This window comes from Pan troglodytes, chromosome 21 (genome assembly GCF_028858775.2).
Source record: "Pan troglodytes isolate AG18354 chromosome 21, NHGRI_mPanTro3-v2.0_pri, whole genome shotgun sequence".
Lineage (NCBI taxonomy): Eukaryota > Metazoa > Chordata > Mammalia > Primates > Hominidae > Pan > Pan troglodytes.
In genome coordinates, this window is record NC_072419.2 from 66,029,558 (window position 1) to 66,052,382 (window position 22,825).

The following is a 22,825-nucleotide window of genomic DNA, read 5'->3' on the forward strand; positions in this document are numbered from 1 at the left end:
TGTGTGCTCAGTGAGGCTGTGAGCGCAGGTGGATGTGAGTTCAGTGAGGCTATGCACTCAGATGGCTGCAAGCCCAGGTGTGCTGTGTGCTCAGTGAGCCTGTGAGCCCAGGTGTCCTGTGTGCTCAGTGAGGCTGTGAGCCCAGGTGTCCTGTGTGCTCAGGCAGCTGTGAGTCCAGGTGGATGTGAGTTCAGTGAGGCTATGAGCTCAGGTGGGTGTGAGCCCAGGTGTGGTGTGAGCCCAGGTGTGCCGTGAGCTCAGTGAGTCCAGGTGAGCTGTGTGCCCACCGAGGCTGTGAGCCCAGATCGGTATGAGCTTAGGTGGGTGTGAGCTCGGGTGGGCTGTGTGCCTTATTGAGGCTGTGAACACCGGTGGGCTGTGAGCTCAGTGAGGACAGACACCACACCTGGTTTTGCTCATGGGTATCACCCCAGTACCTGGCCCAGAGCAGATGATTGTCTTGATTTGGGTTTTGGGGAGGTGACCCTGGAATGAGGATTTGAGAGCAAGTAATTTATAAGAAAGCTGTCCCAGGAGAAGCTGGCACCAGTGCTGGGAAAGTGGCACAGGGAGGCCAAGGAGGGGTAGTATCAGGCACAGCTGTGCAGGGGCAGCTGCGGCCTGACCCTGAGGGTACTCTGAGTATGAGTGTGTCAGAGTTTGTCTCTGCTGAGGCCAGGGGCTAGGCTACATTCTTGCCACCATCAGTCATTGGCTCTCGGCTCTGTGCAGGAGGACAGAGAGGCTGAGAGGCTGGGAGTTGGCCTGTAGGGGTGCCCTTAGGGGCAAAAGCACATGGGAGCTGGGAGGCTCCACAGCCTGGGACTGGAGGGGTGGGCAGAGCACTGACAGTATCCGCTTGGGGTCAGGCCACGTGGATCCAGTGTTCTACTCCGATCCTCTCCGACAGGCCTTCCAGAACAGGGTGTACCATGTGCTCCAGCACGAGGGAGACGTGCTTCTGATGTCAGCTATAGCAGTACCTCCAGGGTCGATGGCACGAGCCCAGTTGACAATCCCCACAGCCAGATGCTTTGAAATATGTGATCCTTGACAAATTTTTAATTTAGGGTAATTTTAAGTTTGCATATTGCATGAGACTTTACTGCTCTTTGAAATCTGCATAAATCACAGTCATGCTGCATGTTTGGGTTGTCACTTGGCATCCTGGCCAGCTTTTTGTTGGCCCCCCAATCCTACTTCTGCTAAGGGCTGGCCTGGTGTGTGTGACCAGAATGCCAGGCCCAGAAGCCACCAGCACTAAGTCAATGGGAAGTGCTTTGCTCAGTGCAGAGCTGCTGCTGCTGGAATCACTGCATCCAGCACTTATTCCCCATGACACTGGGCCTCCTCACCACCAGGTCAAGCCAGACTCAAGACGCAGGCAAACGGAAAAACGCAGAACTGTTTGCTCCTTCTCCCTCCCTGGAAACCCCTGCTCTTATAGGTTGGCTTTGTTGGTCCAGCCCCAGCTTCTTGACTTGGTAGGGAGTTCCACAGGATGAGGACATGCTTTTTGTGTTTTTCTTTGCACTAAACTACGTGTAACATCAAATTTACCATTTCAACCATTTTAAAGGGTACGATTCATGTGTGCCAATCATGCTAGATATAATTTGCATTTTCCTGAATATTAATTAGGGGGAACATCTTTTTTATATGCTGTTGACGGTTTGGATACCTCCTTTTGGAAGGTGTTCCCGGACTTTGCATATTTTCCACAGAGTTATTTGACTTTGTTCATTTGTGGGAGTTCTTTTGATATTCTAGAAACTGGACTATGTCCCTTAAATATGTTACAAACATCTTTTCCTGCTCTGTGTTTTTTCTTTTCATTTTACAGTGTTTTTGATTAAATTCTTAATTTAAATAACCAAAGAGTACAGTTCAGTGCTCTGTGCAGTGAGTGCAGTCACATTGTTGCAAAACCATCACTGCTGTCTAATTCCAGAACCTTTCATCACCTACAAGGAAATTGTGTGATACTCCTTATTCTCCCCTCCTCCAAGCCCCTGATAACTACGCATCTACTTTCTGTCTGTATGAATTGGTCTGTGCTGAACATTTCATGTAAATGGAATCATACGCTGTATGGACGCTATATGGACTTTTGTGGCCGGCTATTCCCATGCAGCATCATGTTATCAGGGTCCCTCCACGCTGTAGCAGGTGTCCAGGCCTCATTCCCTTTTATGGCTGGGGAATGTTCCATCGTCTGGATAGACTATACTTGATGTGTCCATTTGTCCGCTGATGGACATTTGGGCTGTTTTTGCTTTAGATCATACTTTCTGCCTGATGTAAAAGTGCCAGTCGTGTATAAGGACTGTAGTCAGCGCCACCATGCCACAGCTTAGAGAAGGGATGGGGGAACTACTGGGTTGTCAGAGGCGCCGTTCTTGACCCTCAGAGACTTTCTGTCTCCTGGAGGAGAAGTGGCTGTGTTGGGCAGGTTTGAATCTTGAGAATTCACGGTCCCTGGGTTTGAGGCCTCGCTGTGCCACTTGATGCCATGTGACCTTGGGCAAGTCACCTCTCCCTCTGAGCCTCGCTTTTCTCACCTGTTAAATGAGATACTTATAAAGCCGAATAGCCTAATTCAAACATTTTAAGTCTGAAATGCTCTGAATTTCAAAACTTTTTTAGTGTTGACATGATGCTCAAAGAAAATATTCATCAGAACATTTTGGATTTCAAAGTTTTGGATGCTCAACTGGTAATGCAAATATTCCAAAATCAGAAGAAATCTGAAATCCGAAACACTTCTGCTCCCAAGTGTTTCGGATCAAGAATACTGCACCTGTAACGCCTGCCTCCTTAGTGGTGTGATGATTGCATGGAATGAGACATGAAAAGGGCTCAGCACAAAATCATCTGGCACCAAATACCCAATGGATAGGGGATTTTGTTTATTTTGTTGTTACTGTTGTTGAGGTAAAATTCATATAGCACAAAATTAACCATTTTAAAGTGTACAATTCAGTGGCATTTAGTACATTCATGATATGGCATCTGCCACATGTGTCTAGTTCCCGAACATTTTCACATCACACCCAAAGGAGATCCCATGCCCATTCTCCCCTCCCACATCCCGCGGCAGCCACCAGTCTGCCTTGTTGAGTGGTCTTTTGTGACTGGCTCCTTTCGTTTAGCACCATGATCTTGGGGGTCATCTGTGCTGCAGTGGGTGTCAGTGCTTTCTTCCTGGTACGAGCGTAACATGGTGCAGTCATTGTGGAAAACAATTGGGTGGTTCCTGGAAATGTGAAATATAGGATTACTGTATGAGCTAGCAGCTCCACTTCCAGGTATCTAACTAAAACAACTGAAAACAGGTATTAGGGGGAAAAAAACCTGCACATGAATGTCCAATAGCAGCACTGTTGTTCACAATAGCCAGTATGTGGAGACAACCTAAATGGCCATCGACAGATCAATGGACTAACAATTTCCATACAATGGACTATTACCTTTTGTTATTATTATTATTATTATTATTATTATTATAGCTTTCTTAACTCCTATTGATTTTTTCAAAGTGACCTCAGCTGTCATCTCTTTTCCACAAAGAGTCTTACCTGAGTCTGGAGACCATTCCTTTTTCTGATCACAGAACCCTGTCTTAATCTCTGTCCTGCCTCTTCCATTCATTAATTCATTCCCTGATTCCTTCCAAAGTATTTGTTGGGTGCCTGCTATAGACAAGGTCACTCCAGTGGGGAGGGACCGACAACACCAAGTCAGCTGAAATAACAGCACCGTGGAGGGAGTGTGTGCCATGCGGAGAATTTTGGGTTGGGTGGGAGGGTGCTTGGATGTCTCACTGTTGCTCTGATGGACCAGGAGGAGATGTTTGCAATGAAACCCAAGTGATAAGAAGGAGGCAGCTTTGCAAAGGTGGAGGAGAGCCTCCCTTGAGGGGCTGCTTACTAGGATCCGGAGGTGGGGATGAGCCTGGGGAGGCTGCAGAGAACTGTGAGGTTGGAGCGGCTCACAGGGAGAGGTCACAGGGCTTTGAGGGCGAAAGGGAGGCCTAACTCCTGTGGAAGCCACTGGAGGGGTTGAGGCAGGGTAAGGCGGGGTCAGGGGTGTATGCCATATGACCCGAAGGGAGGGCATTGCGGGAGCCTGGGAGCGATGAGGGAGACCTGGGCCGGGGGAGTCAGGGCAGGGCAGATGTAGCAAAGTCACATTGTCCTGAGTGACCGTTCACTTGGCTGTCCCCGCTCCCAGGCCTCAGGACTGTGAGGGCAGGCACTGGGTCTCAGGCCCAGAGAAGATGCTCAGAAAAGGAAAAGGAGACCGAGGCACGAGTGAGCCAGTGCAGTGTGCAGAGTGAGGGGGCAGTGGGCAAAGAAATTGCATGGCCCAGATCACTCACTGGAGACCAGAGACACCTTAGTGTCCCGGGATGATGAAGAGCGAGGGGCCAGAGCCAGGGGAGTTAGTGACGCATCTGCTAGCCGGGCTGGCCCTCCCTGTGGGCACAGAGAAAGTGGTTCCTCAACAGCCATGGTTGACCTTTAAGGATGCCCACAGATGGTGCCATCTCAGGAGAAGGGTCCCAGAGGGACTGGCTCTGTCACCTGCTGTCAGCTGCTCCCGGAAAGCCTGCACTGCATGACTTGCTGGTTTGTTGGAATGGTTCCATCTTGTTGTGTCACTTCCATGACAATCACCAGAGGAACCAGGCCCAGGCAAGGGGCCTGTGATGAAGCGAGCAGCCCTGATGACATCAGAAATGCAGACAGTTCCAGACATTCAAGCATGATGTCCTTGGCTCTCGGGTGAAAGTCCTCCTCGGTGTGGCAGGGAAAGTCATTGAATTCACGTTGGACCCAGACTTGGTAAATCTTCAGAAGCACGCTCTATTCTGCAGGATTTAAGCTTCAGATGGGCCTAGACTGGTATGCACAGGTAGGGACTGTGCACTTGAGCGCAGATGGATCTTCAGCCCATCTCCTTTTGGTTCTCATATACTTGTTGAGCCCTGGCTAGGCCCTCCTGGGCTCTGTTTCAGGGCCTGCAGAGGCTGCTGTACAGGTCACACTTGGTCTCTGCTCTCATGGTCAAGTAGCCAGGATGGACATAAAACTAATGAACACATACATCAAGAGCTAATTAAAAATTGCGCTGAAGGCCATGGTGGAAAAATAACAGGAAACCTAACAGGTGGGTAGGAAGGGTGAGACCATGAGGGATGAGTAGGAGTTCATCAGAGAAAAGTGTTGCCTCCAGAGGGAATGGCACAGAAGGCAGCCCTATGGTGGGAAAGCACTTAATGAGCGAGGAGGGCCATGGTGGTAGAGAAGCTTAAGAAATGGAGGCCAGGGCTCTGGGGTTACAGTGAGGGTTTTATATTTCATCCTAAGAGCCACTGTGATGTCATGTGGGGAGCAATATAAGGCCCTGTTTGCTTGCTTGCTTGCAGGGTAGGCAGGAGTGGAAGCGGGAAACCAGGGCAGAGGCTGCAGAACTGTACAGGTGAAAGTGATGCTGGACTGCCCCCCAGGGGTTAGAAGTGAAATGAAGATAAGAGATCAGGATCCAAAACCATTTATTCTCTCCCTTTTTCTTCTTGGGGCACCCAGTAGTATTTTTTCCCAGAAGACATTTCTTAAAGGATCACTTAAGCCAGGAACTGTCAAATGCACAAACCAAATTCACTTTCTACTAGTTTTTGCAAATAAAGTTTTATTGCAACATAGCCATGCCCATTAATTTATGTCTCATCTGTGGCTGCTTCACACTACAGCAGCAGAGCTGAGTGGTGGCAGCAGAGACTGTGTGGCCCGCAAAGCCTCAGAGTTTTATTATTTGGCCCCTTACAGAAGGCATTTACCAATTCCTGACCTAAGCAAAGTGAGTGAGGGACACATTTTCAAAACACAAATCTGTTGGCTTAAAGTCTTCCTAGCACTTAAATGCATTTAATCCCTCTGAAAAATGCTAGAGTATACACAGTTTTTAAATTGACTTTTGTTTTTCTTTAACCTTTTGCTGATATTATATATAAGAAACTCACCTTATGCTTTAGGTTTAGAAAGTCAGGGTTGGAACTCAGACTTTGAAGATGTTGTGTGATATTATTTCTCTAAATTTCTACTACAATACTAAAGTCTCCTGATGTGTTATTTCACTTTTTGTCCTTTCTCTGAAATGCTCATTTTCCTCCTTTTCTGTAAAATATAATCTCAGGGAAGAAGTTTGTAAAAGCAGCTTTTAGCCTTTGCAAAGATATAGATGAGCCTCTTGTACAATAATTTTTATAAGAGTTTGTTCTTTGCAAATGCAGATGCATCCTACTAAGCCACATAACAAAAAATAATCACAATGATGACAACAACAAAGCCAATTTTCCAGATTCCACCTTTCTCCTTCCTCATCCTCTTCATGTTTGAATTTGTGCTGCCAAATTCTATAGAGCATTTTCAGATCCACTTGATTTACAGATTTGAGCTGAATTTCACTTGGAAAACTGACCATATGTCTGGCAGGCACCAGCGACCATTGGCAGTACTATAGGGTTGATACTAAACAGATGGGCTTTCTAGTTAGATGTGCTGTTTTTTCCACAATACATATGAGAAAGAAAAGAAGCCACTTTAATAATGTCTTGATTTTTCCACTGGTGTCAGAGTCATCAATGATGCCCATTTATGTAGTCTTAATTTCAGCAGCATTGCGTGCAGGGTGCCTTAGACAGCTAGAAGAAGCTTAATGACTTGGGAAATTTTGAGGCCCAACTTCTGCCTAGATCTTAGAGAATCTTGTTATCTTTGGAATACAGATAGTGGATAAAAGACTTTTATAGTCCAAAAATAAATTATTAACACTATTTATCCGGAATACATTCAAAGTGCTTAGTCCTGGGTTTATTGCTCAAACGATTTGACAGCTTTTGTGGGGTTATTGCAGTCTAGGCAGCAAGGTGTAAATAGCGGTTGTCTGATAGGTCTGTTTAGGAAAATCTAGCTAAACAACTGAATACGATTTCTTCCTGCAGAACTTTTCAGAGCCTATACTATGCTAATATGCACTGGGGCTCTCATGAAGAGGGTTTTAGTACAGACAGCATTTTCTAACTACTTTAATCCTCTCAGCATCTCCCTATGCTAGAGTTCCATGGAAAACACTTTGGGAAACACCGGTGTCATGCCTAGATGGTAAACTGAAGAGCAGAGAGGCTGCGGCAGACCTGCCATTTACCAGCTGTGTGACCTTGAACGAGTGCTTTCGTGCTCTGAGCCTCTACTTTTTAAATGTAAAATGGAGCTGAAAATATAGGCCCTGCCTGTTAGGGTTGTTTGCCTGGAATGAACATGCAAAAGGTTTTGGTGGCCTCCCTTTGGGCATTAAAATATAAGTTCTCCTAAAATTAAGTATTTATTCAATTCACAATTTTCCAGGGGCCAATTATTCACTCTGAAGCTTAGCCAGGCTTTTATCTTTTCTTCTCTGTGCTTCTTAGCACCTCCACTAACCAGCGAAGGACAGAAAGGAGATGCCCTTTGAGTTAAGGGCTGCTGAGGGGGCAGCCAGAAGAAGCCATGGCCAACATGAGGTCTAGAGGTGGCTCGGGAATTGCAGTTACCTTCCACTGTCAGGAGTCAGTGGGACAGCTCCAGGCCATTGTTAAAAACCATTGCCCTGCATTTGATTCTGCTTCCATTGTTGTATCATGGGATCAATCCACTCATTCATTTATTCACTCGCTCACTCATTTATTCAACCCACCTGCCAGGCACTGTGCTAGGTGCCGGAGGAGGAAGCGGACCCTAAGTCTAGGAATTGCACTGTGCAGTTGTTGAGGTCTCTGTTTCCCCTATACTGGAAAAGTCAGCAGTTATTCCATCCAATAAGGGCTATAATCAGATTACAGATTCTGATGAATGAACTTGCAGGGCTGTAGAAAAAAGCCTATAAGGTTTTAGGAATAGAGCCATAGGCATTTAGCAGTATTTTCTTCCCTTTTTTGAATAAATTCACTCCTTTTTTTTTTTTTTTGCATCCCTCCCTGCCCTCCACCCAACACCAGCAAGCAGTTTATTCCTCCATTATAAGCAGTGTGACTATAAGACACTTGTCAAATGGTCTCACTTTGTCCTTGGATGGTATGACCCTTGTTTTGTTTTTATTGATCAGCACACCCAAAATATCATGCTCTTCAGTCATTATTTAGGAATTTTCTAGGGGTGGAGGAGGTCAAACCAGGAACTTTTACATTTGGGAGATTGAAATCTATTTTTAAAACTTGATTTTGGAGGTTCAGCTCCATTCTGGTGGTCACTCTCCGAAAATGCCCAGCCCTTTTTCTGTAGATGGCTGTCAAGCCACATCTCTTGCAGCCTGGCCACAGGCAATTGGTTTTTCAGTGCTCAGTGCTTCCGTGTGAGGTTATTGTATGTTGCTTTCAAGGTTAACTTCTTCCTCCTGCCAGCCCTATTTCTCCTTCCTCCTCCCAGATCTTAGACAGCAGCGTTATCATCTGCTCTGTGTCATCTAGCACAGGACTGGGAGAGGGGCGGAGTTGTCAAAGAGGCTGTGGGGTTAAGATCAGGGCTTTTACAGCAGATGACCTGAGTTCTAAGCTCCACTCTGTCACTAACTAGCATGTGCCCTGGGGTAATTATTTCACATCTGTGTGCCTAGATGGTAAACTGAAGATCAGAGAGCCTGCGGCAGACCTGCCATTTACCAGCTGTGTGACCTTGAACGAGTGCTTTCCTGCTCTGAGCCTCTACTTTTTAAATGTAAAATGGAGCTGAAAACATAGGCCCTGCCTGTTAGGGTTGTTTGCCTGGAATGAACATGCAAAAGGTTTTGGTGGCCTCCCTTTTGGCATTAAAATATAAGTTCTCCTAAAATTAAGTATTTATTCAATTCACAATTTTCCAGGGGCCAATTATTCACTCTGAAGCTTAGCCAGGCTTTTGTCTTTTCTTCTCTGTGCTTCTTAGCACCTCCACTAACCAGCGAAGGACAGAAAGGAGATGCCCTTTGAGTTAAGGGCTGCTGAGGGGGCAGCCAGAAGAAGCCATGGCCAACATGAGGTCTAGAGGTGGCTCGGGAATTGCAGTTACCTTCCACTGTCAGGAGTCAATGGGACAGCTCCAGGCCATTGTTAAAAACCTCCATTGTCCTCATCTGTAATGTAGGTGATGAAAATAGTTCTTTGCTTGCTAGGGTCATGATGGAATACAATGAGCAAATTCATGCCAGGTGCTCAGCACTGAGCCTGTTGCACAGCAAATGCTCAGTAGATGCTGCCGTTGCTGATGACAGTGATGACAAAAACAAACCTTCATGTTCCTTGGCTCTTCCATATGTGTGAGTGCCCCCATCCTCTGCCTTCCTGCCTTCAGCCTTGTTCCCCCTACAGTCTGCCATCCTCACCGAGATTCCATGTGGTCTTCTCACAAGGCTGAACTTGCTCCAGGTCCCTCAATGACTCCACATTGTCCCCAGGACTCTTATCACAGCCACACAGCTCTTCTTGGTCAGGTCCCCACACGCCTTCCTAAGCTCACCTATGTCAACTCTGTTCCATAGACCATAAGCTCCAGCCTAAGGGTTCTCAAGTTCCAGTGCACAGACCCATGCCAGCAAATTAAGAACACTAAGAGCAAGGCAGTTGGGTTTTCATTTACGAATGTAGAATCAATTAATTTTTTTTAAGAGACAGGGTCTTGCTCTGTTGCCCAGGCTGGAGCACAGTGGTGCAATTCACTGTAACCTGGAATTCCTGAGCTCAAGCAATCCTCCTGCCTCAGCCTCCTGAGTTGCTAGGACTACAGGTGTGCATAACCACACCGAGCTAATTTTTTTTTCCTTCGTTTTTGTAGAGACAGGGTCTCACTATGTTGCCCAGGCTGGGCTTGAACTCATGCCCTCAAGCAGCCCTCCTGCATTGGCTTCCCAAGCCACTGTGCCCAGGCCTAAAAATTCTGTTTGTTTGTTTTTTTCTGAGACTATATTTTTTCTATTATGTGTAGTAAGTTGTGATGAACATAGATGATTGCTTTGTGTAGTGTGTGTGTGTGTGTGTGTGTGTGTGTTGGCCATTACTGGCATAATGGACATTAGCATATCTGTGTGGATCCCAATTTTATATGTGGAAATTTTACTGGGTTTCTGAGCCTTAGAGACTGGGGACCTCAGACCTAGCTTCCCCAAATGACTCCTCATTCCCCAAACAGCATGTACTGCCATGCATTTATGAATTTGCACGTTTTACTGAAATCCTACTCAACCTCTAATACCCAACTCAATTATCACTACCTACTACCTCCCCCAGCTTCTAGTAGCCTTCTTAGAGTTATCCCACCCTCAAGCAGGAAAAGTTGCTTCCTCTGCTATTATAATCCTCTTTCTTGATTCTTCCTGGTGGTTCCAGGTACCTTAGTTTTCTCAGTGGTCACTGAGTCCCCCAGGAGAGAGGGTACCTAGCACCACTTTGTCCCTCAGGCCTAACACTGTGCTTTGTTCAAAGACAATGGTCTCCACGTATTGGTGTTACAGGTAAGGACTCAAAGAAGAAATAGAGGTCATATCTCAGCTTCTTATTTGCTTCTATTGTGGCTCATGTCACATTATGAGGTTGCCTTACACTTTCTGTGTTCCTTCTTTTCTCCTCCATAAATACATGAGCTTCATGCAGCGGGAAACTGCAGGCATGTTGATGGAATTTACTGCTCTGTCAAAACTCAGAGCAGTCCTGACACACAGCAGGCCCTCAGCCGATATGATGAATGGGTTTGTGAGTGAATGAATAAAACAAACAAGGAAAAAATTATTTTGCAATATTATCTGATAGAGATGGCACCTTTCTTCTCTAAGAAATCAGCCATGTAGCACATGGCACTGAGTACCTGACCTCACTCCCCCAGAGATATGGGGCTTTCCTTCCAATATGTTTTGGGGAATTTCGTGAAGTGGAAGGATAAGATAAGATATCTTAGTGGATGAAAGATGAGGATGAAAAAATACCTGATGTCACTAAAGGGTGGACATCAAAGTCAGATGGACGAGGAACAGACCCTGGCTCCAGCATTTGGCAGCCCTGCACTCTGGATTCACAGGTCAATCAGGTGTTTATTTGAGCACCCCCTGGGTGCCAGGAACCAGCAAAGATGCGAGACCCAGCAACAAGCACGAGAGTGACGGTTCTCATTGTCATGGAGCTTATGTTTGTTCTCATGGGAAATGCAGATGACAGTCAATAAATAGTGAATCCCAGGACACAATCTGAGAGTGATCAGAGCTAGGATGGAAGGAAATGTGAATAAAGGGATTGGCCCTGCACCAGGCATGGAAATTAGCCTGTAAGCTCCATGAGGTCAGTGTTCCGTCAGTCCTAGAACAGTTCTTGCCTCATAGCTCTGTGTGGCTGTTGATGGGGGAAAGGGATGGAGTTAGTTACCCAGGGACAAGTATACCAGCTACTGTGAGCCTGAGAGAGGCCTGGGAGAGGGCTGGCTGGAGTTGCCAAAGAGGCTGGAGCTTGTCCCTTGAGTTGCAAGCATGTGACATCAGCAGGGGAGGGCCAGCTGCCCCATCCATCATCTGAGGACTGAGGCTGTGTGTAGCACTTCCTCACACAGATGCCAGGTGTGACAGACATTTCCCATTAATTAACCTCTAATGCCTCAGAGGTGGCAGAGGTGCAGTGGAACCTGGCACTACTGTTATTCAGAGGCTGGGGGGTGGCTGCTAATGTGTTTGCACCTTCCAGAGTCTCTCCAGTGTGAGAAGGCAGTTCCTCAGGAACTGCAGGGAGAGACGGGGAGAGAATTCCTGGAGTGGGGGGAGGTGCTCCCATCTGTCCCTTCCCTCTGTGGACAGGTGTGCATGGGCCACATGCACCCACCCACAGATGGCATCCCACCCATGCAGGTGCACACCCACCCACGCCCATGCACACTGGCTCCGCAGGTGCTCACCCACCCACCCGTGTAGGTGCACACCCACCCATGCCCATGCATGCTGGCTCTGCAGTTGCTCACCCACCCACCCTCAGAGATACACACCTACCCACTCTGTGCACACCTGCCCACCAGCATCCGCAGGCCACACCGTGCCGTGGATGACCACACCTGCCCCGCTGTACACCTGCAGTGATGGGCTCATGTCCTCTGCCCTTGGAGGGGTTTGTAAGTAGTTTTCTCTGAGCAGCACTATTTTGAAGTTTCTCTTCTTGGGCGGAGAGTCATAGCTCTCACAAGCCCTCCCCTGGCACAGTCCTGGGCTTCAGCCACCCCAGGGAAGGCAGAGGGGAGAGGGAATTTCCTCCCAAGGGGGATGCAGAGCAGCACAGCCTGGGGCCCCTGGGCATGGGGTCTTCACTCCTCTGATGACACTTGAGCCCCTTGAGGAGCTGCTTAGACTAAGGCATCTGTCCTGGTCAATGCATTGGATTTTTGGTTTAGGAGCAAAGGGTCTTTTGAGCTGAAGACCCTCTAGTGGCTCCCTGCTGAATTCTGAATCAGGTTCAAGTCCCTGACTACGACCCTGCCTGCCTCCCCAGCACATCCACGCCTCTCAACCACTGTTTCCTCCTGTCTTGGACAGCCTGCCCCTTTCCCATCATAGCCCCTGTCCTGTTCCCCACTGGGGCGGCCCTCTGGAGCACCCAGTGCTGACCCTGTCACAGTCGGTCAGTCGACACCTGCCCTCGAGGCTCCCTGAGCAGGCCCTGGGTCCTGTCCTTCCTCGCGTCTGTGGGGATCCTGGTTCAGGGCTCTCTATGTCCCCCTGGCACGTGCCTGAGCTGTTGCTGGCACTGGAGATACAGCTGCAAACATCCATCAAGGGCCTGCAGTCAGGAGCTTCAGCTCGGGGCATGGGCAGGAGGAGTGGAGACAACTACAAACAGGTAAACAAATAAGTGTGTGCGTGCATGTGCGTGTGTGTGTGTCTGTGTGTGTGCATGTGTGCGTGTGTCTGTGTGCATGTGCATGTGTGTGTCTCTGTGTGCATGTGTGTGTCTGTGTGTGTGCATGTGTGCGTGTGTGTGCATGCACACCAGCTGATACCTGTGATGAGAAAAATAGGAAGGCAAGAAATAGTGAGGAGTGCTATCCCACAGGCGGTGAGCCAGGACTGTTTAAATTCACACCTTTATTCATTGTTCATCTCCTACAGGTGAGTACAGCCCCACAAAGGCAGGCATTGTCTCTTTTGTTCACCTCTGCACACCCTGTGCCTATTAGGATACATGGCACATGGTTGGTGTCAGTACGTATTTGTTGAAAGGTGGAGTGAGTGAGTGAGTGAGTGAATTCTTAAAGGGAGAGAGGAGTGCAGTCTCCTCAGTGGCCAAAGTGCTCCCTCGCCAGCCCTCAGCTCTGCTGTGAGGACCACTGTGTGTCAGAGATGGGGTGGGAACCCCAGAACCTGCTCCAGCCACTAGGGCAGAAGTAGGGGGAGGCAGCTGATTAAAATAGTGCAGGTGGTGACGGTGGTCCTGGCAGTGATGGTGGTAGGGAGGGGGAGGCGCCACTGCCCCTCCTGCCCACTTTCCACCAGTGGAAGCAGTCACATAGCCACAGCAAGAAAGAGACACCATACCCCCCAGCAAGGCCCTGGCAAAGGGGATGCAGGGAGTCAATGCTTCAACCTCCTGTTAGTAAGTGGCAGAGCCAGGAGGGGAGCCTGGGGTGCCTGGTCCCAGCCCCCATGTTCTTCACAGCTACGTCACACTGGCTTCCATGGCACATGGCAAGCACTAATGCACAATAAGGATGATAATAAGGGGGAGGGAGCAGCAGAGCACAGAGAGCTGCACAAGTTTAGTGATTAACTTGGATTTTGTCCTAAATGAGAAGGGAAGCCCTGGGGCTTCCCTGGGGAAGGGAAGTGAGCAGGAAGTGATAGGGTTAGAGCTCTATTTCTAAGACATCGGATCACAGGAAGACCAGTTGCTGGGGCAGGGATGCTGGTGTTGGACCAGGGTTGTTATGATGCAGGTGGCAAAGAAAGTTGGGTTCAGGGTCTGATCTGTAGTTTATTCTGTGTGCTACTCCGTTTTGCCTTGGCTGCTAGGAAGCTCAGGGCACACAAATACCCTCCTCTGGAGCCCATGTGGTGTCTGTCGTGGGGACCCACCTAACTCCTTGATGCTGTGGCCCTGAGCAGACCCTGATTCCTCCAGATCCTTCCTGACACTCCCTTCATCCTGCAGCTGTGTATGTGTGTTTCTGGTGATTGCCGCCGATCCTTTGTGAAGGAGGTGAGATATAAATAAAGCAATGATTATGCTCCATTCTCATCTCCTCTGCTCATCCCTGGAGATCTTCGTCTTCATCTTCAGCTGAGCTTGGAGGCTTGGGGAGACCTAGCCCATCCTTCCCCTTGTGCCAAGCATGCTCAGGACAGCAGGCTTTCCCAGGGCCATGTGGAGTCACAGTCTTGCTTCCATCTGGTGTCTGTAGGTGGAGGAAGGAAAGGAGAGGATGAGAACATGGAATGCATTGTCTCTGAGAAGAGAAGGATCCCTGTACATCCCTCTGCCTCCCGTGGCCTTGGGGAGAGGGTGGCCGGGAGGATCTGTGGTTAATTGGTGTTCTGCAGCTGCCCTGGTTCCACACATTTCCTGGGCTCCCACTGGGTATCAGGCACTAGGTGCTGGGGTCGCCTCAAAAACACAGTGGAGGATGCCATTGCTGTAGCTTCCTTAATGGTTTGCAGAGCCCAGAATGTCAAACAAGACATTCCTGGGCTTGTCTTTCCCCCTGGGGCTGCTTTGTGGAGCATCTGTGGACACAGCACCTAGCACAGTTAACACTTGTATTAGTCCGTTTTCATACTGCTACAAAGTGCCCCCAATAAAACAAAAAGAACTGCCCAAGACTGCATGATTTATAAAAGAAAGAAGTTTAATTGGCTCAAAGTTTAGCATGGTTGGGGAAGCCTCAGAAAACTTACAATCATGGCAGAAGGTGAAGGGGAAGCAAGGCACCTTCTTCACAAGGCAGCAGGAAGGAGAAGTGCAGGGTGAAGGGGGAAGCGCCCCCCTTATAAAACCATCAGATCTCAAGAGAACTCACTCAATATCATGCGGACAGCATGGGGGAAACCACTTCCCTGATCCAACCACCTCCACCTGGTCTTTCTCTTGACACATGGAGATTATGGGGATTATAATTCAAGATGAGATTTGGGTGGGGACACAAAGCCTAACCATATCAGCACTCTATTAGTAATGCCTGGAGAGAATGGCCTCATGCCCCAACCCACCTAGGGAGGGCCTGGTTTATCCTCTTGTCTTGGTGTCCCATCCTTCTGTGTTCTGCTTTGGGTCCCCTCGATGCAGCTTTGGAAGGTCAGAGGGGCCTCTGGAGTCAGGGTGCTCAAGGTCCTGCCCTGCCACAGCATTTCCCAGCTCTGAGACCAACAAAAAAATGGCTCAGGGCTCTGATCCTCAGTTTGTTCATCTGTAAAATGGATATAAAATGGAATGATCTCTAGCTCATAGATTTATTGTGAAGGTAAAATAGGACAATGCCTTAGGATAGTCCTGGCACTGCACAGGCAGTGACCAGCGTTTACTCCATCATCATTATTCTATTGCTCATATCATAGAAATTATTATAATAGAAATTTTGACCAAAAGTTACCTACACTGGCATGGTATGTTAATCAGAGTGATGATAAAGTCTAGACATATAGATAATATTATTTTACATGGATGATAACATGAACTATTAATAAACTGTGTATTGTGGATGTTTATCTTTGTTTTCAGATTGTTTTTCATTTTAATTTTTTTTAGAGACAGGGTCTCTCTCTGTAGCCCAGGCTGGAGTACAGGTGCAAATCATAGCTCACTGCAGTCTTGACCTCCTAGGCTCAAGTGATCCTCCTGTCTCGGACTCTTAAGTAGCATGCACCACCATGCCTGGGTAATTTCCAAAAATTTTTTTGTAGAGGTGTAGTCTCTGTGTTACCCAGGCTGGTCTCAAACTCTTGGGATCAAGGAATCCTCTAGCCTTGGCATCCCAAAGCATTACGATTACAGGCATGAGCCACTGTACTGGCCTTCCCAGAATTTATGACCACACTGAGTCCTCCCCTCAACCTTACCTATCAGGGATGATTATCACGGTATCTTTTTTTTTTTTAACAGATGTGGAAACTGAGGCTCCAAGGGGCCGGGTGGCTTACTCGAACGCCCTGGGCTAGAGACAGGTGCAGCCCTTTGGAAGCCAGACCCTGTGGAAGTTCTAGAGGCTTCCAGGCAGGCCGCCTGTCACTGGGGGCACAGAGGTCACTGCCATGTGGGGCCTTGGGCCCTCGGGTGCTGCCTCATATGGCTCTTCTCAGGCTGAGCGCTGCAGAGCCCAGATTCAGAGCAGGCCGTCCTGGGCCTCCTTGGGGCAGCCAGTGGCATGCATGGGGTGCCTTAGGTGGGAAATGTGGGAGTGTGACCCCTTCCCTGGGTCTGAGGGGCCTTGCCCATCATAACCCCCGGCCCCTTGGACACTGGTAATGCCCCTTCCCCTCGAACACTGGTGGTCTCCCTCCCTGTCCTCTCTGACAAAGGTGACCTCCTTCCTCAGGTGAGCCCTCGTGTTAGCCACACCCTCCAGCCCTTCTCCCAGCATGTCCATGCTTCCTGGGGCTCTGAGGTTTGCATCAGCTTAGGGCTCCCAGCCCCTTCCACAGGTAACAAGGCAAATTCACCTGCTGGCTGTGGAACTGACCACGCGCTGACCATGGGAGGCTGAGCCAGCTGTGGGGGAGTGTGTATGTTCGCAGGGCGAGGGGTCCTGGCAGAGGTCTGGGCTCCTGTGGTAGCAGCCGTGCTGGGGAGCACCCCACGGGTCTGCGATCTTCCTCCCCCAGCGACACTGGGAGGTTAAATCAGAGCCTGGATGGGACTCAGGTCCTTGTTGCTGCCAGAAGAAACGTCCCTTCCCTGTCCCAGGAGGCATCTGGGGCAATGTGCTCATTTATTCTCAGTCCTGCCTGGGTGACGGCCTGAACTCTGCTCTACACTGTGACCCTGGGATGGAGGTGACGCTGGCTTACTTCGTGAGCTTCTCTAACTTTACCATTTTGTTAGTTGCATTTTGTTTCATTCTAACTAATCTTTCCTACTAAGGGACACACGGCATGTGCTACAAAAACAGCCTATGAAGCACATCTCCCTCTCTCCCCCACCTGCCAACAGCCAGGGCTCCCCATTTCTTTCTTTCTTTTTTTTTTTTTCTTCTTTTTTTGAAACAGAGTCTCACCCTGTCACCCAGGCTGGAGTACAATGGTGTGATCTTGGCTCACTGCAACCTTTGCCTCCCGGGTTGAAACAATTATCCTGTCTCAGCCTCCTGAGTAGCTGGGATTACAGGTACCCGCCACCACACTCAGCTAATTTTTGTATTTTTAGTAGAGACAGGATTTCACCATGTCGGTCAGGCTGGTCTCGAACTCCTGACCTTGTGATCTGCCCGCCTGGGCCTCCCAAAGTGCTGGGATTATAGGCGTAAGCCACTGTGCCCAGCCCCGGGGTTCCCCATTTCTTTGGAGGGCCCACAGACATTTTCTCTCCACACACCAGTGTGTGCCTGTATACCACCCCTGTTCACACACTGGTGGCGTGTGCGTGTGAATTTGTGCACTGGGGTTTTCTTTGGCCTGTTTATCTCAGATCAGTTTCCTGTCCGTGCTTGGAGATCCACTTTCTTTCTTTCTGCATCTGCACACAGGTGGTTGACAGGACAGACGATGACTTACCCAGTCCCCTGTGGATGGGTATGTAGGTTGCTATGAGTCTCTTTTACAACAAACAGCACTGCCATGAGCTTCCTAGGACGTTCATCTTCACGTGTCCCAGAGTCTACAATCATGGCCGTTTCATGGACAAGGAAGGGGTCCAGGAGCACTGCTTCCTCTGCCTGCTCACAGACGTGCTCACAGACGTGCTCACCCTGCAGCCGTTTGCTCAGAATTCTCACCGGCCTGGCTCTGCGTTGGGGTCCAAGGCTGCCCCAGGCCTAGGCTCTACCCTAGGAGAGGTGGCAGCCTGGTAGGAGGACAGGCAGGCAGAGGTCTTTGCGGCTCATTGGTGCCTGCATAGGTAGCTTCATGGGCGTAAGACAAGGGAGTGACCCTGTCTGGGACAAGAGGAAGGTAAAGACTCTGGACAAAGTCCTATTCAATGGAGGAGCTGAAGTTTATGAGGCAGAGAAGCAGCTGGGAGGGAGAGCAGCGTGAGTGGAGGGCAGAGCACCAGCAAGGCTCCTGGGCAGGCAGCGTTTCATGCTGGAATTAGGAACATCTTCACACGTGGCGCGTCATATGGCGGAAGGCGAAGGCTTCTGGTGGCCATGAGTGGGTCGCAGGAGGGAGGGTCTCACAGAGGGAAATTCAGCGCACGCTGCTGAGCTGCTGTGGCCACTGTGGGCGCACTGCTGGAAAACCATCCTGGGGTCCAGGCTTTGGGGGGATCACTGGTGACCCCTTAGGGTAAGAGGTCGTCACCTTGGGCCCCCAGGAGTCACATAGGTTTGGTGGCCACTTGAGGACCCCCTTGGTTTTCGTCTTCCAGATGAGATGGACCAAACGCCCCCGGCGCGTCCTGAATATCTGGTCTCAGGGATTCGAACTCCCCCTGTGAGGAGGAACAGCAAACTGGCCACCCTGGGCAGGATCTTCAAACCCTGGAAATGGAGGAAAAAGAAAAACGAAAAACTGAAGCAGACAACGTCAGGTAAGGGCCTGGTGACAGGCACGGGCAGGCTGTGGCTGGGACCAGCGTCCTTGGCATGGTGCTGCGGCCCCTGCTGATCTGTGACTTCCTGGCCCCTACACAGGAGGGGCAGATGTGCTTCATGGCCTGTGATGGCCGGGAGCCATGCAAGTTACCCCGCTGGCCCCTCCAGGGCCCACCTGGCCTCCCTGAAGCCTTGGGGTGGAGTTGGCACCAGGCACCCCATGTGGGACGCTCTGCCCAGACCCTAAGGTGCCCACAAGTCCACTGGGACCTTGTTAAAAACGAAGCCTCTGATTCATTTAGGGCCGGGTTGGGCCGAGACACTGGCTTTGGAGCAAGGTCTCACTTGCTGGCTTCACCTGGGTGGTGAGCCCCCAGCCCACGCGACTCCCGTACCACCTCACCTCCCACACCTGCAATCTCACTTGGAGGATGCTGGGGCCTGGGTCGTACCCCCACAGATTCGGGTTTAGTTGGCCAAGAGCCTCCTGGGTGACTCAGGGTTGAGGCCGTCGGTTTGGCTTTGACACCTCTGGGCCTCTCTTCTTCCTGAAAGACAGAGGCTGCTCCCCCACTCCTAAGCTGTCTCAGTGTGCCTTCCCTACACCCTCCCACCAAAGCATCTAGAAGGTTCCCCCACTCACCTCCTGCTGCCCCCTCACACCCTGCCACCCCTGGCTCTGTGGGAAGCGGGATTGCGATGGCTGGTCCCGTTGCCCCTGCCTCCTCGGAATCCACCCTGGGAACTGCAGCCATGAGGCTGAACCACAGACAGGGTGGACACAGGCAGTGATGACGGGACAAGCAGCCATAAGGCACATGACGGCAGAACACGGCCCCCCAGCATTTGGCATGGAGGAGCCAACTCAACCCTCAGAACCTCCTGCTAGGCCAGCACTCCCGCAGGATCCTGCCCCATCGTAGGGATGGGGAACAGGCCCAGAAAGGGAAATCACTCACCCAGGGTCACACAGCCAGCAGGTGGCGGGGCTGAGGCTTGGACCCTGGCAGCCAGGTGTGGTGGCTCATCAGCCTGGGCTCTGCAGATGGCAGTGTTCTGAGAAGAGAGCCCGGAGGAGGCCGCATCTCCACCCCAGGGCCCCGCCTCCAGCCACATGCCTGTGAGCCACACCTAAAAACAATTAGTGAGGGAGCTGCTGCTGTGGAATCAGTCCCAGGCCTCAGGAACCAGCCCTGGCGAGTGCCCGTCTCAGGCTGTTGCCTCGGGGGGTCCCTGGGGTCCCATTTCCTTTCCAGCTCTGAAGAGGTGCAGGCTCCAGGGCTTTGAGGATGGTGGAGACGAAGGCCAGGTGTTACAGCGCCCAGGCCCACAGCAGGGGAGGCGGCCAACACCGACAGCAGGCCCTCCACTCATGCTTTTGTGTGTGCTTTACAAAATTATTATTATTATTTTTATCAACCAAGAAGTTGATAGATGAATTCTTGTTGAAGTGGAAACAGAACAAGCATCATCATTTGGCAGATCTTGAGCACCTCCTGTGTGCCCAGTACCAACAGGAGGGGCCCAGGCCCTGCCCACCCAGAGCTTTCTGCAGAGTAGGGAGTCGAGTGACAAAGTGTGGAAGCCACCAAGTGAACCAGCACGTGAGTCGATTGCAGACTCCGGTGAGGCTGCAAGGCAGCCTCCCTCACTGGATGCTAAGCTCAGCTAGGTGGGCGGGTTCCATTTGTTCCCCTGCATCTGGCAGGGCCCCTTGCACACACACGGCACTAATGGGCTCTTAGTGATCCAGGCTTAATGGCAGGATCACTGAGCAGGCCCTGGGGGGTGGAAATGAGCAGGGCGAACACTGCTTTGGGCCCAGTGGTCCGAGAATACCCAGGTGAGGAGGCTGCATTGAGCTGAGATGTAATTGGTTCATTGAGAAAGGCAGGGAAGAGCATGGCAGCAGTGGGAACAGCCCTCGAAAAGGCAGCGAGCTGGGGAAGGCACGTCTGTGCAGCAGTGAAAGTCCGGGGGACTGGAGCAGAGTGACCTCTGTGACCTCAGGGGGGTCTCTGACATTCTCCATGCCTGCTGCCCCCAGCAGTGGGACTGGAAGGCTGAGGTTTGTCTTCTGAGGACTCTGGGCTCTTTGGCCTACTCCAAGCTGTGCCGTGTGAGTTCACCAACAAGATGCTCTGGGGACCCTGCAAGGGCATTGGAGGTCTCGAGGTTTTTACCTGCAGCATCCCCACCTTCAGGACCGCCATTCGGGCATCTGGAAATTCGAGAAACAGTGCTGCATTTTGTTTACTTATTCCAAACCACTATTTTCCCTTAAAGCGGGGGGTGTTATTTGTTTCAGCATATCAAATTCCTGATTTCACGGGCATCACGGGTTAGGATGAGTTGAAGTGAATGCAAAGATGATTGAAAGAGAAATATGTAGCAAACAGTGGTTTTGGTAGGCGAGGCTGGGGGAACCGGCTGAAGATGGCTCTCAGGGGCTGCAGGGTGGACCAGCATCTCAGTCCATGCCTGCTCTGGCAGGTGGCTCAGATCCACTCAGCCATTTACACACTGTACCACCTTTACAAGCTGCACCACCACTGATGTCCCCATCCCCGAAAGGGGGAGGGTAGACCCTCGCAGCTGCATCTTTGGGTCATCGGGAAGTCCTTGAGTCAGTGCAGGCAAAGACCTGTGATGTCTGAGGCTAGCCACCATGAGCACCGCCTGGTGCCGGCCTGGGGACGGGGTGCACTCAGAGCTCGAGGCCTCCACCCCTGTTCTTCTTATCTGCTTTGTGAGCCTGGCTGCAGCCTCTTTGCTGACACCTCCCAAGGTCAGCATTCACTTTGTCAATTTTATCCACAATTCTGGCACCTGGAAATTGGCTTGGAAATTGGGACCACAGAAAGGAAATTCTGTTTTCTCTGCCCAAAAATGTCCCCACCCTGCTGTGTTTGGGTTTCCCTTTTCATCCTTTGGCTTTAGGGTAAATATCCTCAGGGAAGCCACCCCGGAGGTCAAGGATGGGATGGGTTTCCCCAGACAACTGCCCCCCAGTCAGTCCCCCGCCCCAGGCCTGACTTATTCCTCCTCGCCCACTTCTAGACACTTGCCATCTGTCCTCCCACCTGTGCTGGCATCAGGCAGAGGCTGTGCCTGTCTTGCTCATGGCAGAATCTCCTGTGCCTGACATGGTGCCTGGCACACAGTAGGTGCTCAGTAAATGTGTAAGGGGTTTCCATAGATTGAACACCTGATCACCATGGCCTGTTCCCCCAGTGGAGCCCCACCTGTGAAGGCTGCAGGGCTTCTGCCCTCCGTGACTCCCCAGCACCCAGCTCAGCACTTGGCACATAGCAGGTGCTCAGGAAATGCTTTTGAGTAAGTGAAATAATTCCATTGCTAGTGCCTGTTTGTCATCTGCCTCCCCAACTAGACATTAAGCTAAGCCAGGTGGGCTGACTCTGTCTGTTCCCCGGCATCTGGCAGGGCCCCCTGCACACACAGAACACTGATGGACTCTCTGTGATCCAGGGTTAATGGCAGGATCACTGAGCAGGCCCTGGGGTGGAAATGAGCAGGGCGGGCACTGCTCTGGGCCCAGTGGTCGGAGAAGACCCAGGTGAGCAGGCTGCATTGAGCTGAGATGTAATTGGTTCATTGGGAAAGGCGGGGAAAAGCATCACAGCGGTGGAAACAGCCCTTGCAAAGCTGCATCTTTCAAAGAAAGGGTTGAGGTGGTTATGTAGTCTTGTATTTGGAAATTGGGGCTCACCTGTAGGCAAACAGTTTTCCTGACGGAAGGAAGAAGATGATTGTGGAGCAGCCCGAGGCCTGCCTGTGAAAGAAGGGAGAATGGGACAAGGTGGGGGCCGTCGCTCAAGAGTGTTTTGCTCCGGGAGGGGGAGGCAGAAAGGGCTATTCTGAAGGCGGAATTGACAAAGATTTGGCAAATTAGGCTTGGTGGAAGGGGACTGGGGGCTGGCCTCCTCCCTTCCTGTCCATCTGGTAGACTGGAAGCTTTTAACCTGGGTTTATTGGAAGAAGCTCTAGTGGGAGAGCTGCACAGGAGAATCTCATCTGTGAGTGGATGTTAACAGCAGCCAGGAGGCACTTCGCAAAGGCGAACAGTAACCACGGAAAGGAGCCCGGGGTGT

General features: G+C 50.5%; 1 protein-coding gene across 6 annotated transcripts in view; it reads left to right on the top strand.

Annotated features, from left to right (window-relative positions):
- PHACTR3 (phosphatase and actin regulator 3) overlaps nt 1-22,825 on the top strand; it is a 270,926-nt gene that overhangs the window by 147,400 nt on the left and 100,701 nt on the right. For all 6 annotated transcript variants that reach the window (XM_001141144.5, XM_054674869.2, XM_001141229.6 and 3 more), the window contains exon 2: nt 18,548-18,709. In XM_001141144.5, the coding sequence (XP_001141144.1) occupies nt 18,548-18,709 (162 nt within the window). The remainder of the gene's footprint in view (nt 1-18,547; nt 18,710-22,825) is intronic.